General features: G+C 45.5%; 1 protein-coding gene across 1 annotated transcript in view; it reads right to left on the bottom strand.

The window, feature by feature from the left end:
• Nucleotides 1-1,571: 1,571 nt before the first annotated feature.
• Nucleotides 1,572-16,353, bottom strand: part of LOC137381196 (probable G-protein coupled receptor 139) — a 40,230-nt gene continuing 25,448 nt past the window's right edge. The window contains exon 2 of the mRNA XM_068053576.1: nucleotides 1,572-2,470. Coding sequence (XP_067909677.1) covers nucleotides 1,572-2,470 — 899 coding nt within the window. The remainder of the gene's footprint in view (nucleotides 2,471-16,353) is intronic.

Here is a 16,353-nt window from a genome sequence, read left to right as displayed (position 1 = left end):
TGCGACCATTTTAAATGACATGCATTGTGTCCATTTGGCGTGACTCACAGTGCGACCATTTTATCTGAAATGCACTGTGGCCATTTTAAGTGATATGCCGTCCGAACATTTGTGATGATCTGCAGTGCGATTATGTTAAGAGATATGCTCTATGGCCGTTTGAACTGACATGCACTGCAGCCATTTCAACTGCTATGCCCCGTAAAGATTTTAAGCGACCTGTAATGCGACTGTTTCAAGTGACATGCTGTGTGGTCGTGTAAACTGACCTGCACCACAGTCAGTTAAGCACGGCAGCCGTTTGAAATAATGCACACTACCGCAATTTTAAGTGATATGCATTGTGGCCATTTGTTGTGACATGTTCCATGGCCGTTTGAAGTGACATGCCCTGCAGCCAGTTCAAGTGAGATGCACTGTGACTACTTCAAGTGCTATGCACAACGGCCATTTTAAGTGATATGCATTGTGGCCATTTGAAGTGACATGTACTGCCACAATTTAAAGTGATATGCGCTGCCATTTGAACATTTTAAGTGGCATGCGCTGTGGCCATTTTAAGTGTTAGGCACTGCAGCGTATTTGAAGGACATGCTCGGCAACCATTTTAAATGATCTGCAGTTCGGCCATTTTTAATGATTTGCAGTGCGGCCATTTCAAATTGCATGCACTGTGTCGATATTAACAGACACGCTGTGCGGCGATTTTAAATGATATGCACGGTGGTCTGTTGGATTTGAGAGCCATCCATGGTGATCATGTTCGGTGTTTTCTCTTCACGGCATTGAAAGTATGAATAAATAAATATAAAGTCTCATAAAACGTGAGAACGGTTTATCAAGGGTTATAAAGCTTTATAAATTGTTACAAAGGATTATGGTTGATTCAAGAGAGTTATGAAGTATCATAAAAGGTTATGAAGGATTGAAATGGGATAGAAATGATGATCAAGTACGATACAGTTTATAAAGAGATGTAGAGCTGCATAAATGCTTACAAATGGCTTTGAAGATTTATAAAGTATATTAAGTATTGTAAAGGTGATATATGATTGTACAGAAGAGGCTCTGCCAGCGCTCCTGGGAACCAGGCCTCTCTCCCATTCCCCTGTCAGCTGGAACAGGCCCCTCCCACACTTACCTGTCACTATGGGAAACAGGCCCTTCCCGCAATCCTCCTCACCATGGTTACAGGCCGCACTCCCACCGCCGTTCACCACAGACAGGCCACTCCCTGACACCGTAAAACAGGTCCTTCTTGCCCCCTCGTAACCATAGGTAACAGCCCCCTCCCGCTCCACCGTCACCATGCGCAACAGGCCCCTCACCCACTCTAACTCTCAACAAAGAAAACAGGCTCCGCCCCCACTTCACCGTCAGCCTGATGAAGAGGATCCGCCCCCAATCTCTGGTCACCATGGGACACAGGCCCCACCCCCACTCTGTAACCATAGTGACAGGCCTCGTCCCAAGTCGAGCACTATTGCAACAGGCCCCGCTCCCGCTCTGACATCATAACACAGACACCGCCCCCCAGCTTCTGGAAATCGTCAATGATTCCGTTCTTCTCATCATTGAATGAATTTAACAATTGTAGTAAAGGGATATTTCAGCACATTCTTCAACTGTTCTCTGAACTGAGTCTGGGTCACGGCGTAAATCGCAGTGTTTGTGCAGCAACTCAGGAGCTGCAGCATGAAGGCTAATTCCAGCAGAAAATCAGGTAACCATACAAATTCATATCCCAAATCCCATATCCGCCTCCATATTGAATACAGCATTAACAGTGCCCATAAGAGGATGAAATTGGCCGAGATAACTAACAGTAAAATCATAGATTTCCTTCGGCTCTCAATCTCGGGGTCTCTGTGACTCTCGCCACTGCTATGAGCCCGGAGTCTCCTGCGTCCTCTGTTGCTCACTAAAATGTGTCTGACCGTGAGAGCATTGAGCAGTAGAATCACCACAAATGGAAGCCCCGGCGTTATAATGAAATGGAGGAACTCACCTGTTGTCCAGGCGAGAGAGAAATAAACATCCTCTGTTACATCACAAAACCAGGGTTCGTTCCCCAGCAAATACCAACCTGTTAACATAAAATACCAGAAAACGTTCTTAAAACAGCTCAGCGCAGTCACTGTTCCCAGAACCACAGCCGACGTTTTCTCACTGCAATATTTACTTTTCAGCTTCTGGCAACAAATTGCCACAAATCGATCAAAGGTGAAAGTGACGGTGAACCAGACAGCAGAGTCTGTGACTATGTAAACCAGGACGGCGTGGATATTACAGACGGGGATTAACTCCAGGAACTGAAACTGTTCCTTATAAACAATGGGAATGTGCCTCAATATCAGGTCGAGGATTACGACCAGTAGATCTGCCGCTGACATGGCCACCAGGTAGAGATTGACACATTTGGAGAGACCGCACTTTCCCCGAGACAGGATCCCAATCGTGAGCAAGTTAACTATGAGGAAGGGAAATAAACAGAGAAATTATACATCAGGCTGGAGCAACGTGACCAGGTTGATTGAGGACATACTGAGATTTAGAAATGTTTTCCTGTATCCAGTGAAGCAGTGAAATGATTAGGCCTGAAAGAACAAACGGGAAAGTCTGTGATTTGGTGGAAGACAGGAGAAATTAAATAACAAAAGGATGATATTGAAATTGGTAAGTTCAATGTTGATCATACTCCGCCCATCCGTCTTTCCCGTATGATTCAAAAAAATGTCTCATCTCTAATCTCTCCCAGTTCTGATGACGGGTCACCAACCTCAAGCAGTGACTCAGTTTCTCTCTCCACAGAGGCTGCCAGACCTGCTGAACATTTCCAGCATGTTCTGTTTTCTTTCAGATTTTCAGCATCTGCCGCACTTTTCTCTTGTCTGATAAGTTAAATGTTGGATTGACGAAGAGATTCCCTCAGGTGTGACAGGCAGCATGGAATTCAATTACTTTAAAGCAATAATTGGAAATGAGTCCACTGAAAAATTAATGAAACCAATAATTTCAATCATCACTAAGTAAACTGTAAACAAGGGAAATTATGAAGAAATAATTCATCAGTATTTGAGTAAAAGCAACGGTTTGAAGGATTTTGGGGTGATATTTGTTCATCTGTTACCACATTCGATATGTATATAATTCTGGTACCAGTGACGGAGATTTCGACTGGAGACTCGGAGCCGAATTTACTGGAGGCAGCTGCGGTCCTGATGGTGGGTCAAGAATGTGTGGGATCTCCGTCTAGGCAATTTGGAGCCCACATCCAGCGCAATTCAATGACGTTTAGGAAGCTAACTGCCTGGCACTACGGTCGACATCCCTTTAAGGATGAGTACCCCACTCTCCCAATGTTTCTGAGCAATCAGAGGGCTGGTAGCTCAGCAGTATTGGCAAAATCACCGGGAGCAGTGGAACTGCAAATACGACACTTGGTCTGTGTGCAAGACGTTCAGTGGAGCCCTGGACCTTAGGTAATTGTGGTGAGGACATCAGGGCCAGGCAGGTAGTCGGAATCACTGCCGGTAATACACCTGGCCTGGAAACAGGACCAAGACTGGAGACAAAGAGCCCAGATAAGTGTGACAGGGACACTGCAACCAGTCGAATAGTGGGGCGACTGCCCATACCGCACCAGGCCTGGGACCAGGACTATCTCCGGAGCTCCGGAGCCCCTGTAAGTGTGGCAGGGTCGCCACGGCCCGTCAGGTACCGGGATCTCTGCTGGAACTACAGCAACCCCGAGCCCAAACCCACTGCTGTGGTGCGTGCAACCCAGATAAGTATTTTGAGGTCACTGGGGCTGGCATGGGAGCGGGGGCTACTGTAATACTGGAACCTGGCCATCACTGGTGTCCCAGACGCCTGATAAGTGTAGGGATTTGTGGGAGCCAGTAAGAGTTTGGGGCTCACTGCCAGTGCTACACCAGACCTGGAAACAGATGCATTTTGGAGTTCCAAACTCTAGGTAAGTGTTGTGGGGTTTCAGGGCCAGTCAGAAACTCTCGTGCACTGCCTATATTACACATGATCTTGGATCAGGAGCTTCACTGTAGGTCGGAGCCCAGATAGATGTAATGGATAGCCAGGATCAGTCAAGGAACGGTGGCCAGTGCCAGTGCAACAGCTGGCCTATGACCAGGACACCCATACCCAAGATAAGTGTGGCACTGCCATATGAGACTGTAAAGAAGTAGGAGCCACAGTCAGGACAAAACCAGGTCTGGGACCGTGACCATCCTGGAGATCCAGTCGTCAGGTATTTGTGACATGGTAGTTGCGACTAGTCACAGAGGAGTTACAACTTCTGGCAGTGCACCAGTCCTGGGAGCAGGGCAATCGCTGGAGCGCTGGACCCCAGGTAAGTTAGGTGGGGCAAGTGATGCCAGTTAGGGAGCAGATGCCACTGCGGGAACGAAACCAGGAATGGTATCAGGAGCAACCTTGAATTCCCAGTCTCCAGGTAAGTGTGGTGGGTTTGCTAGTGCCAATCCAATCGTACCTAGAAATTTGGTGAGCGTTCCTGTTTAGTTTTGGGGTGTTTAATGTTTAACCATTCATCAAAACTGGCACATCTTAGAAATGTAACAGTCTTTGAACAAATGAAAGAGGGGAAGCGGGAAGAAGCACAAGAAGGAAAGACTATGATGCGACCGAGAGGGGAGAGATTAAATGACAGACTGTTACATTTCTAACGTTCAACTGTTCTGATGAAGAGTCACAGACCTGAAACACTAACACTGTTTATCTCTCCATAGATGCTGACAGACCTGCTGAGCATTGCTGGCAGTTTCCATCATCATTTTAGAGTTCTTTGGTAAGGATGTCAAGGACTTCGTGAAAATACAGAAGTGAATTACTGGAATGGTACCAGGGATCTGGCAGTTCAGTTGTGTGGATAGATGGAAAAATCTGGGATTATTCTTTTTAGAACAGTGAAGTTAAGAGGAGAATTCATATAAGAACTTCAATATCATTAATAGCTTTGTTAGGGTAATCAAGGAGAAAGGATTTCCCATGTCAAAACGTTCGGTGGAGTTATAAAGTCACCTATGGTACACAAGGAAGGCATTCAGCCCATCGAGTCCATGCCCGCTCTCCACTGAGCGAACCAGTCACTCCGAATCCCCCCTCAATCCGCATATCCCTGAAGGTTTATTTCCTTCAAGTGGCCATAGGCTTTCCTTTTGAAGTCATTGATTATCGTAGATTCTACCACCCTTGTGGGGAAGCGAGTACCAGGTCATTATCAGCCGCTGTGAAAACAAAAGTTCTTCCTCATATTCCCCCTGCATCTCTTGCCCAAAATCTTCCATCTGTGTCCCCTAGTCCTTTTACTATCAGTTAATGGGAACAGTTTTTCCCTGTCTAACTTATCTAAGCCTGGCATTTTCTTGTCCACCTTGATTAAGTCTCCACTCAACTTCCTTTGTGTTAAGGAAAGCAAAAGAACATTTTCCAACCTAACCTTGTAACTAAAATCTCCCATCTCTGGAACCACTCTGGCACATCTCCTCTGCACCCACTCAAGGACCCTCACATGATTTCTAAAGTGTGGCAATCTGAACTGGATGCACGAGTCCAGTTGGGGACTAATTAGTGCTTCATAAATGTCCAATGTAACTTCCCTTGCTATTTACTCTCTGCTTGTATGGATAAAGCCCAGATCCCGTATGCTTTACTAACCACTCTCTCTATATGTCCGGCCACCTTCAAAGCTAGATGCGCTTGCACCCACAGGTCCTTCTGTTCCTGCACACTCCTTAAAACTGTGCCATTGCTTTCTGCTATTCCTTCTGCCAAAATGTCTCACCTCACACTTGCCAGTGTTGCATTCCACCAGCCACGTGTCTGCCCATTCTGCTAGCTGATATATGTCGTGACATGTTGCAGACTGATCACATCAGCCATACAGTTTGCGACATCTTGAAGTTGGTATTCTAGGCCACTTTTGAGATTCTATTCTGTAATTGCAAGATCCAAGTCATTTGTATATCGCAACAAAGCTGCGGTCCCAACACTTACCTTCAGGGAACACCACTGTCGACCATCCTCCAATCTTAACGACAACCATTTCCTACGACTCGCCGTTTTCTGCCCTTAAGCAATTTTAGTGCAATTTGACAATGGCTCACTTATTCCATGAGCCTCAGCTTTGTTAACCAGCCTTTTATGTGGTACCTTATCAAACATTTTCTTAAAATCCACATCAGCAACATCCACCGCATTTATTTAATCAACCTTATCTGTTACTTCATCAACATATGCAATTAGATAAGTCAGGTGTGATCCAACTTTACTTCAATATGTACGAAATGGGTTCCTGTGGTAGTTCGTTGAAGAACCAACAAGGGGTCCGGCTATTTTAGATTTAGTAATATACAAGGAGAAAAGGCTAATTAATAACCTTGCTGGAAAGGAGCGTTGGGGAAATAGTGACCATAATATGCTAGAATTTCACATTGCGTCTGAATGTGATAATTCTGAAACTGGCGTCTTAAATCTGAACAAGAGAATAGATGAGGATATGAGGGGAAAGTTGGTTGTTGTAGATTGGGAAATGCACCAAAACCTTTGGCAGTAGGCAGGAAATGGCTTATATTTAAGGAATACTGCATGGTCTACAACAGATATAATTCCTCTGAGGCGCAAACACCCAATGGGAAATTTGAACCGACAGTGGCTAACAAACGAAGTAAAATATTGCATTAGATCAAAGGAAGTGATTATAAGGATTCCAGAAAAAGGTCGAAGCCTAAGGATTGGGAGAGGGAGAATGGAAAAGTACAGACCTGTTAGTTTGACATTAGTAGTAGGGAAAATGTTAGAATCTATTATAAAGGATGTGATAACCGGATGCTTAAAAATACTGGCAAAATTGACGGAGTCAACATGAATTTATGAAGACGAAATCGTGTTTAACAAACCTTTTGAAGTGTTTAAAGATTGTCACTTGTAAGAATGATAAAGGAGAACCAGTGGATGTGGTGTATGTGGATTTAAAGAAGGCATTTGATAAGGTCCCGCACAGGAGGTTAATAAATTAAGTTAGAGCACTTGGAATTGGGGGTAAAATCGGTGGCATCTGATCGTTACGTTGATGGAAGCAGTTTCTCCTTATCTCCCCTGTCCAGACACCTCATAGTTTTAAATGTTTCTATCGACTCTCCTCTTGACCTTCCCTTCTCCACAGCGAAAAGACACGGCTTCTCCAATCCATCCAAATGACTGAAGTGTATTTTTCATGTAACTGTTTTCATAAATCTTTTATGCACCCACCCTAATGCTTTCACAACCTTCCTAAAGTGTGTGCCAAGGACAGGATGCAACATTCCATTTGCGGTCCAAACAGTGCTTCATTAAGCTTCATGATAACTTCGTTGCTTCTTTTACACTGTGTCGACTTTAATAGAACCCAGGATACCGTATCTGTTTCAATTGCGTTTTAACAAGTCCTGCCACCTCCAATGCTCCATTATTTCCTGTTGTATCTCTGCGATCCTTCTAGAAAATAGAATGACTTCACACTTCTCTACATTACATTTCATCTGCCACGTGTCCCCCCATTCCATAAGCCTGCGTATGCCCTTTGGAGACTGATCACTATCCTCGTCAAAGTTTGTGTCATTTGCAAATGTTGAAATAGAGCCCTGCAGACCAAAGTACAGGTCAATAATATCGATCAATCAAAGCAATGCACTATCACCTACCCCTGGGGAGCTCCACTATAAACCTGCCTCCTGAGAAATAACCATTCACCAATAGTCTATGTTTCCTGTCACTAAGCCAATTTCGCATCCATGTTGCTGCGGTCACTTTTATTCCTTAAGCTATAACTTAACAAACAGGTCTGTTAAGTGGCACGTCATCAAATACATTTTGGAAGTCCATGTACACTACATCAAAGCTCTGTGTTAACACACCAAAAGGTCAATCAAGCTACTTAAATATAATTTGTCTTTAACAAATCCGTTCTGGATTTCCTTAATTAGTTCAGATTTGTCCAAGTGACTGTTAATGTTATCCTTGAAGTACTGGACACGAGTGGACTGCACCCAGAGGGTTGAGGTTACTGCTACGTTATGTTGCATGGGGCTCAGATGAGAACATTGCTGGAGCAGCATACAGGAAAATGCGAATTGGCATGCACTCTGAGATAATTTGCTCATTGACAGGCCTGTCAGACAGTCTGTTGTCACTACCACGGAACATGGAGGAGTGTGGCTCCAACATGGCACAGGCCATTGCAGACAGCTTGCATTCTTTCCACTGTGAAGTGATCACTAACTCCATGACAGCACTAGCGGACCCAGCCGTGATGCAGTGTCTGGTGACCATTGTCATAGAGTCAGACAGAGAGATACAGCACCAAAACAGGCCCTTCGGTCTAACGAGCCCGTGCTGACCATCAACCACCCATTTATACTAATCCTACATTAATCCCATTGCCCTCTCCCATCCCCACCGTCCCTCAATTCTCATACCACCTGCCTACACTAGGGGCAATTTACAATGGCCAATTTACCTATCAACCCGCATGTCCTTGGCATATGGGAGGAAACTGGAGTATCTGGACGAAACTCACGTGGTCACAGGGAAAGATTGCAAGCTCCACACAGGCAGTACCCGGAACCAAACCCGAGTTGCTGGAGCTGTGAGGCTGCGGTACTAACCACTGCGCCACTGTGCTGCCCCCTCAGCTTACACTACAGCACAGGCGGCAGACACCCAACGTCTCAGTGCTGCAGTGAATGTCAGACTGAGGTCATGAGATCCATGCGTGCTGCCATGCAGGATAATAATGTTGCCATCATGGCTGTGCATCTCAGTGCTTAAAGGGGTTTGCAGGCTCTCACAGCAGTCCAGCGATCTCTGATCCAGTAGATTACTAGGATTTCTGAGGTGGTGCCCTGTAGGAGTGGCAGTGTCTCTGTGGAACATGAACCTGCTGTCATCTCTCAGGATGACAGTATCTGTTTTCCCTTCACTGCCAGTCAACCAGTTTCCTTGCTGTTGCTCATCACCCGGACCAGACTGCTGCTCATGTCGAGGTGGTGCAGACTGATTCCGAGCCCTCAGGGTCAAGAACTACTCCAGGGCGTCCTACAAGGCTATTGGCAGTCTCCCCCAGTTAAAGTCAGCAGCTTTCCACCAGTCAAGCTGCAGCCCCTGTGGAAACACTGTGTAGGAACACTTCGCAAGTTGAGGGAATCCGCAAGACAGGCACGAAGGGAATACAAAAGGGCGAAGATGTTAGTTTTGTTTGTATAATTGGATGTTTTGTTGGATAAAGATGTTAATGAAAAGGTTTTGTTCGTGGTTTTTATTGCAGTATGGTGACCAAAGGGACGCTGTGATGGGGCGTGTCTGATGGGTGTAATGATGGAGAATGGGGGATCCATGGTGGGAATGGGAAGTTGTCCTATGGGAACCAGAATCTTACCAGACACTCTTCAGCCACCTGTACTGGTCGAAGAAATCCTGGAAATATGCTCCCTGCCTCCTCCTCCTCTTCCTACTGAGGTGGCCACCAGATTCATGGTGCCAATTTCTGTGTCCTCATGATGGTGATGATATGAAGGGTGCAGCAGAACACCTTAAACTTGGCCACCAGCTCCAATGTGTACTGAAGGGCTCACTCCGGGTTTTTCAGGAATCGAAAGCTGTTGGGCTGCTCCGTGATGTTCCTGGTGGCTCCATTGCTCACGTTCTATACGAGGTATATGCGTGTCATTGGTCAGTAGCGGGGTTGTTCCGGCTATTCGTGCGCGAAGAAACATGAGCCATGCATAGAGGGGGTATCCATTGCATCCGAAGAGACAGATTCTGTTCTCTGTGGAGGCCGAAAATGTAGCTAATGGCTGACTGCTTCAGCATGAAGGTATGGTGGCTGCTGTCAGGATAGTGCACATTCACCAACATGATGGACTGGGCATGCTCACACACCAACATTAATGGAGTGAGAGTTCGTTCAGTTTCTGAACCTCTCCCCGTTGACATGGAGGCACGCAGAGCCACCTGCACCATCAGGAATCCCGCTATCCTGACAAAGCCACGGGATCTCTCATCCTGCTTCTCTCTGCTGAGGGAGAAAATAATGACATAGCTGGTCACCCTCACCTCTCAGAGTTATCAATTGACAACACACACGCCTAGCAACTACTGGCCAGTTAATTTAACATCACTGGTGAATAAGGTTTTAAAAACAATAATCGGGTAAAAATCAACAGGTACTTGGAGAGGTTTGACTTACTTAAGGATAAACGTCATGGAATTGTAAAAGACTTGACTAATCGAAAAGAATGCTTTGACGAAGCAACAGAGAATGTCGAAGAAGGAAATGCGGTGGATGTTGTTTCAATGGCTTTTAAGACGGTGTTTGATAAAGTACAACACAAAAGAATGTTCAGAAAATGAGAGGCTCATGGAATAGGACGGTCAGTGACCAATTGGATAAAACATTATTGAAGGACAGAAAAAGGCGTGTGATAGTAAATGGTTGCTTTTCAGACTGGGGGAATGTGTTGTTCGTGAAGGGTCAGTGCTAGGAACACTTTTTTGCTACATAGAAATGAATTGGATCTTGGAATACAGAGTAGAATTTCAAAATATGTCTCTGTTACCAAACATGGCGGTGTGGGAAACAGTGAGGATGATACTAACTGCCTGCAACAGGAAATAGATAGGCTAGCAGATTGCACAGTCAAATAGCAATTGGAATTTAATACTGACAAATGTGAGGTCATATTAGCGGGTCATATTGAGAATAGTTAGCAAAGCATATGAGATCTTGGGATTCATAAATACAGACATAGAGTATAAAATAAAATAAGATATGCTGAACCTTGATAAATCTCTGGTTAGGCCCCAACTCGATTACTATGTCCAGTTCTGGCCACCACACTTTAGGAAGGTCATAGTGAGTTTGAATAGGAGATTTATCATAACGGCTCCCAGGATGGAGAATTGTGGTTACAAATTTAGGTTGGCGAGGCTGGGTTTATTCTCCCTGGAGCAAAAGAATTTGAAGGGAGATTTGATCGCGGTGTATAAGATTCTGACAGGCTTGGTTAAGGAAGACAAGGAAACATGTTTCCATTAATTGATCAATGAAGGACTTGGTGACACAGACAGAGGGTTTTGGGCAAGAGATGCAAGGGAAATATGAGGAAGAGCAAATTTTTGCAGCGCATCGAATGATCTGGATCTGGCTGCCCACGAGGGTGGTGGAAGCAGAGGCAATCAATTATTTCAAAACCAAAAGTGATAGGTACATCAAGGAAATGAACTGGCAGGTTTACGGGGATCGAGCGGGGGCGCGAGACTGACTGTACTGTTCGTCAGAGAACCGGCACTGAGTTGAGCTGAATCATTTCTTTCTGTGTCTTTATGACCCTATCACTATTTATGACTCTATGATGGATGCGCCACCCGCTCCTGGCTGGAAAGATCTGGATGCATAGAAATTCAAAGAAAGCAGGACATCAACGGCCAATTGCAGTTGCGTCCTTACCCTGGTGTGAGGATCAAGGTCGTGTTACAGGAGGTGAAGCAGTCTGTGACCACCTCCTTATTGAATCAAAGTCGCCTCACACACTGCTTTTGCGTTCGGTGCAGGTAGGAAAAGTGCACTTGTAAAACCCGGAGTGGGGAGGGCAGAGCCCCCTCTTCCTCCCTCTTTACAGAGCTGCGCTCTCTGCAGACTCTGCTCCGTTTGTTGTTCACGTTACAGACACAGAGACACAGTAACTACAGTCCCCATACCTCATCCAGAGTTGGATCACCAAATCCACTGTCCACCCGAATGTCTGCAGCAGCTCACAACACAACCTCCAGAAAACCATCCACAGCACCTCCACTCATTTTCCAATAGCGATAGTAAGTCAAACGTTGTATGCCTGATTCTTTAAAATAACACTAGAGGGGGTTCCTCGTGCTGCTGAATGAATGCTTAGCTGAGAGTGAATAACACAGGCGGTCAGTGGACATGAACAGACCAAGTTTCAAAGACGTACATAAATGCAGTCGGAATGGCTGATTGACACTATATTCAGACCCCTCCTCACGTTACAGGCACACATGGTATGCCCATGCTAGTGCATCAGGCAGTCTGGCTGTCCTGCACTATGTGCTGGCTGTGACTGGCAGTGCATCTCACTCGATTTCATGGATTCAAACTTCCACAACACCAGCGTAGCTGGACAGCTGAAGTGCAAATGCAAGGATAGATACAGACGGCAATAAATTCTCTTTAAAAAGGTAGTTAGAAAAAATACATTAAGGTAAACAAGTTGCAGGAATATTGGAAACGGACAGGGGATTGGGATAATCACTGGGTGAGGCCATGAAGGGATTTGATCACACGAGTGTGAATTTTAAAATTCAGTTGTTACTGGCCCAGGAGGCAACGGAGGTCACCAAGCACAGGAATGTCGGGTGAACAGATTTTTTCTTTTTGCCAATTAGATTAGGCTGGAAGGGATTTGCATGACCACAAGGTTACAGAGAATAGAATGTGGGAGACCAGCTAGGAGTTTGTTGGAATAGTCAAGTCTCGAGGTAACAAAGGCATGGATGAGGGTTTCATCAGATGAACTTTGTCTCTCTGTGTCTCTCTGTTTCTTTATGTCCCTCACTTTCTCTGTCCCAAAGAATGTTTATTTTACCATACTTATCTTTTTCACTCTGCCTATGGCTCTCACATGGTCTATCTATCTGCCCTTCTCCAGCTCTCTCTGTCTTCTTATCTCTGCATCCCTGCCTCTATCAGTACATTTGTCTCTGTTTGTCCCCATTACTCTGTCTGTCTTGCTTTCTTTCTCCACACCCTGTTGCACACGTTCACTCTATCACAGTACCTTTTCTCGCTCTTCCCCCTTCTCTAATAACTTACATAGAATATAAATAGGGACAGACTTTAAGAGTTTCTGTCGGAATACTACTAGTTAACAACAGTACAAAACACCCATTAGCCATACACCTGTTATCAATACACCCATTACTCACAAGCACGTTACAAGCAGTCAACAGACATAATTGTCCAGTGAGCAGTCACTTCCCTGCCGATCGTTCTGTTCAGTTGCTGACATAACTACCCGACTCAAGCACCGAATCACTATTTGCGATGATTAGCACAACGTTCTTTCCAAGGTTGCGGGATGTTTCATTCACAAGATCTCACTACCCTGTCAAAATCCACCTTAGAATTTAGAATTTAGAATTTAGAACATTACAGCGCAGTACAGGCCCTTCGGCCCTCGATGTTGCGCCGCCCTGTGAAACCATCTGACCTACACTATTCCATTTTCATCCATATGTCTATCCAATGTCCACTTAAATGCCCTTAAAGTTGGCGAATCTACTACTGCTGCAGGCAGGGCGTTCCACGCCCTTACTACTCTCTGAGTAAAGAAACTACCTCTCACATCTGTCCGATATCTATCACCCCTCAACTTGAAGCTATGTCCCCTCGTGTTTGCCATCACCATCCGAGGAAAAAGACGCTCACTATCCACCCTATCTAACCCTCTGATTATCTTATATGTCTCTATTAAGTCACCTCTCCTCCTCCTTCTCTCCAACGAAAACAACCTCAAGTCCCTCAGCCTTTCCTCGTAAGACCTTCCCTCCATACCAGGCAACATCCTAGTAAATCTCCTCTGCACCCTTTCCATAGCTTCCACATCCTTCCTATAATGCGGTGACCAGAACTGCACGCAATACTCCAGGTGCGGTCTCACCAGAGTTTTGTACAGCTGCAGCATGACATCGTGGCTCCGAAACTCGACCCCCCTACTAATAAAAGCTAACACACCATATGCCTTCTTAACAGCCCTATTAACCTGGTTAGCAACCTTCAGGGATTTATGCACCTGGACACCAAGATCTCTCTGTTCATCTACAGTACCAAGAATCCTCCCATTAGCCCAGTACTCTGCATTCCTGTTACTCCTTCCAAAGTGAATCACCTCACACTTTTCCGCATTAAACTCCATTTGCCATCTCTCAGCCCAGCTCTGCAGCCTATCTATGTCTCTCTGTACCCGACAACATCCTTCGGCACTATCCACAACTCCACCGACCTTAGTGTCATCTGCAAATTTACTAACCCACCCTTCTACACACTCTTCCAGGTCATTTATAAAAATGACAAACAGCAGTGGCCCCAAAACAGATCCTTGCAGTACACCACTAGTAACTAAACTCCAGGATGAACATTTGCCATCAACCACCACCCTCTGTCTTCTTTCAGCTAGCCAATTTCTGATCCAAAGCTCGAAATCACCTTAAACCCCATACTTGCGTATTTTCTGCAATAGCCTACCGTGGGGAACCTTATCAAACGCCTTACTGAAATCCATATGCACCACATCCACTGCTTTACCCTCATCCACCTGTTTGGTCACCTTCTCGAAAAACTCAATAAGGTTTGTGAGGCACGACCTACCCGTCACAAAACCGTGCTGACTATCTCTAATGTACTTATTCTTTTCAAGATGATTATAAATCCTGTCTCTTATAAACTTTTCCAACATTTTACCCACAACCGAAGTAAGGCTCACAGGTCTATAATTACCAGGGCTGTCTCTACTCCCCTTCTTGAACAAGGGGACAACATTTGCAATCCTCCAGTCTTCCGGCACTATTCCTGTCGACAATGACGACATAAAGATCAAGGACAAAGGCTCTGCAATCTCCTCCCTAGCTTCCCAGAGAATCCTAGGATAAATCCCATCTGGCCCAGGGGACTTATCTATTTTCACACTTTCCAAAATTGCTAACACCTCCTCCTTGTAAACCTCAATCCCATCTAGCCTCGTAGCCTGAATCTCAGTATTCTCAACTACATTTTCTTTCTCTACTGTAAATACTGACGCAAAATATTCATTTAACACTTCCCCTATCTCCTCTGATTCCACACACAACTTCCCACTACTATCCTTGATTAGCCCTAATCTAACTCTAGTCATTCTTTTATTCCTGATATACCTATAGAAAGCCTTAGGGTTTTCCCTGATCCGATCCACCAATGACGTCTCGTGTCCTCTCCTTGCTCTTCTTAGCTCTCCCTTTAGATCCTTCCTGGCTAGCTTGTAGCTCTCAAGCGCCCTAACTGAGCCTTCACGTCTCATCCTAACAAAAGCCTTCTTCTTCCTCTTGACAAGCGCTTCAACTTCTTTAGTAAACCACGGCTCCCTCGCACGACAACTTCCTCCCTGCCTCACAGGTACATACTTATCAAGGACACGCAGTAGCTGCTCCTTGAATAAGCTCCACATTTCGATTGTTCCCATCCCCTGCAGTTTCCTTCCCCATCCTACGCATCCTAAATCTTGCCTAATCGCATCATAATTTCCTTTCCCCCAGTTATAATTCTTGCCCTGCGGTATATACCTGTCCCTGCCCATCGCTAAGGTAAACCTAACCGAATTGCAATCACTATCACCAAAGTGCTCACCTACATCTAAATCTAACACCTGGCCGGGTTCATTTCCCAGTACCAAATCCAATGTGGCATCGCCCCTGGTTGGCCTGTCTACATACTGTGTCAGAAAACCCTCCTGCACACACTGGACAAAAACTGACCCATCTAAAGTACTCGAACTATAGTACTTCCAGTCGATATTTGGAAAGTTAAAGTCCCCCATAACAACTACCCTGTTACTCTCACCCCTGTCGAGAATCATCTTCGCTATCCTTTCCTCAACATCTCTGGAACTATTCGGAGGTCTATAAAAGACTCCCAACAGGGTAACCTCACCTCTCCTGTTTCTAACCTCAGCCCATACTACCTCAGTAGCCGAGTCCTCAAACGTCCTCTCTGTCGCTGTAATACTCTCCTTGATTAACAATGCCACACCCCCCCCCCTCTTTTACCATCTTCTCTGTTCTTACTGAAACATCTAAATCCCGGAATCTGCAACATCCATTCCTGCCCCTGCTCTACCCATGTCTCCGAAATGGCCACTACATCGAGATCCCAGGTACCAACCCATGCTGCAAGCTCGCCCACCTTATTCCGGATGCTCCTGGCGTTGAAATAGACACACTTTAAACCAGGTTCTTGCTTGCCAGTGCCCTCTTGCGTCCTTGTAACCATATCCCTGACCTCACTACTCTCAACATCCTGTACACTGGCACCACAATTTAGGTTCCCATTCCCCTGCTGAATTAGTTTAAACCCCCCCGAAGAGCACTAGCAAACCTCCCCCCCAGGATATTGGTACCCCTCTGGTTCAGGTGAAGACCATCCTGTTTCAATTGTCCGTTCAGGGGTCTAATTTGTTGTTCAGACTATGATAGGAAAGGCTGCCTTGACGGTTGGCAATCAGTAATTTCATCACT

The sequence above is a fragment of the Heterodontus francisci genome, chromosome 21 (assembly GCF_036365525.1).
Source record: "Heterodontus francisci isolate sHetFra1 chromosome 21, sHetFra1.hap1, whole genome shotgun sequence".
NCBI classification, from domain to species: domain Eukaryota; kingdom Metazoa; phylum Chordata; class Chondrichthyes; order Heterodontiformes; family Heterodontidae; genus Heterodontus; species Heterodontus francisci.
The sequence above is the reverse complement of the archived record's forward strand: the minus strand, read 5'-3'. Positions and strand labels throughout refer to the sequence as shown.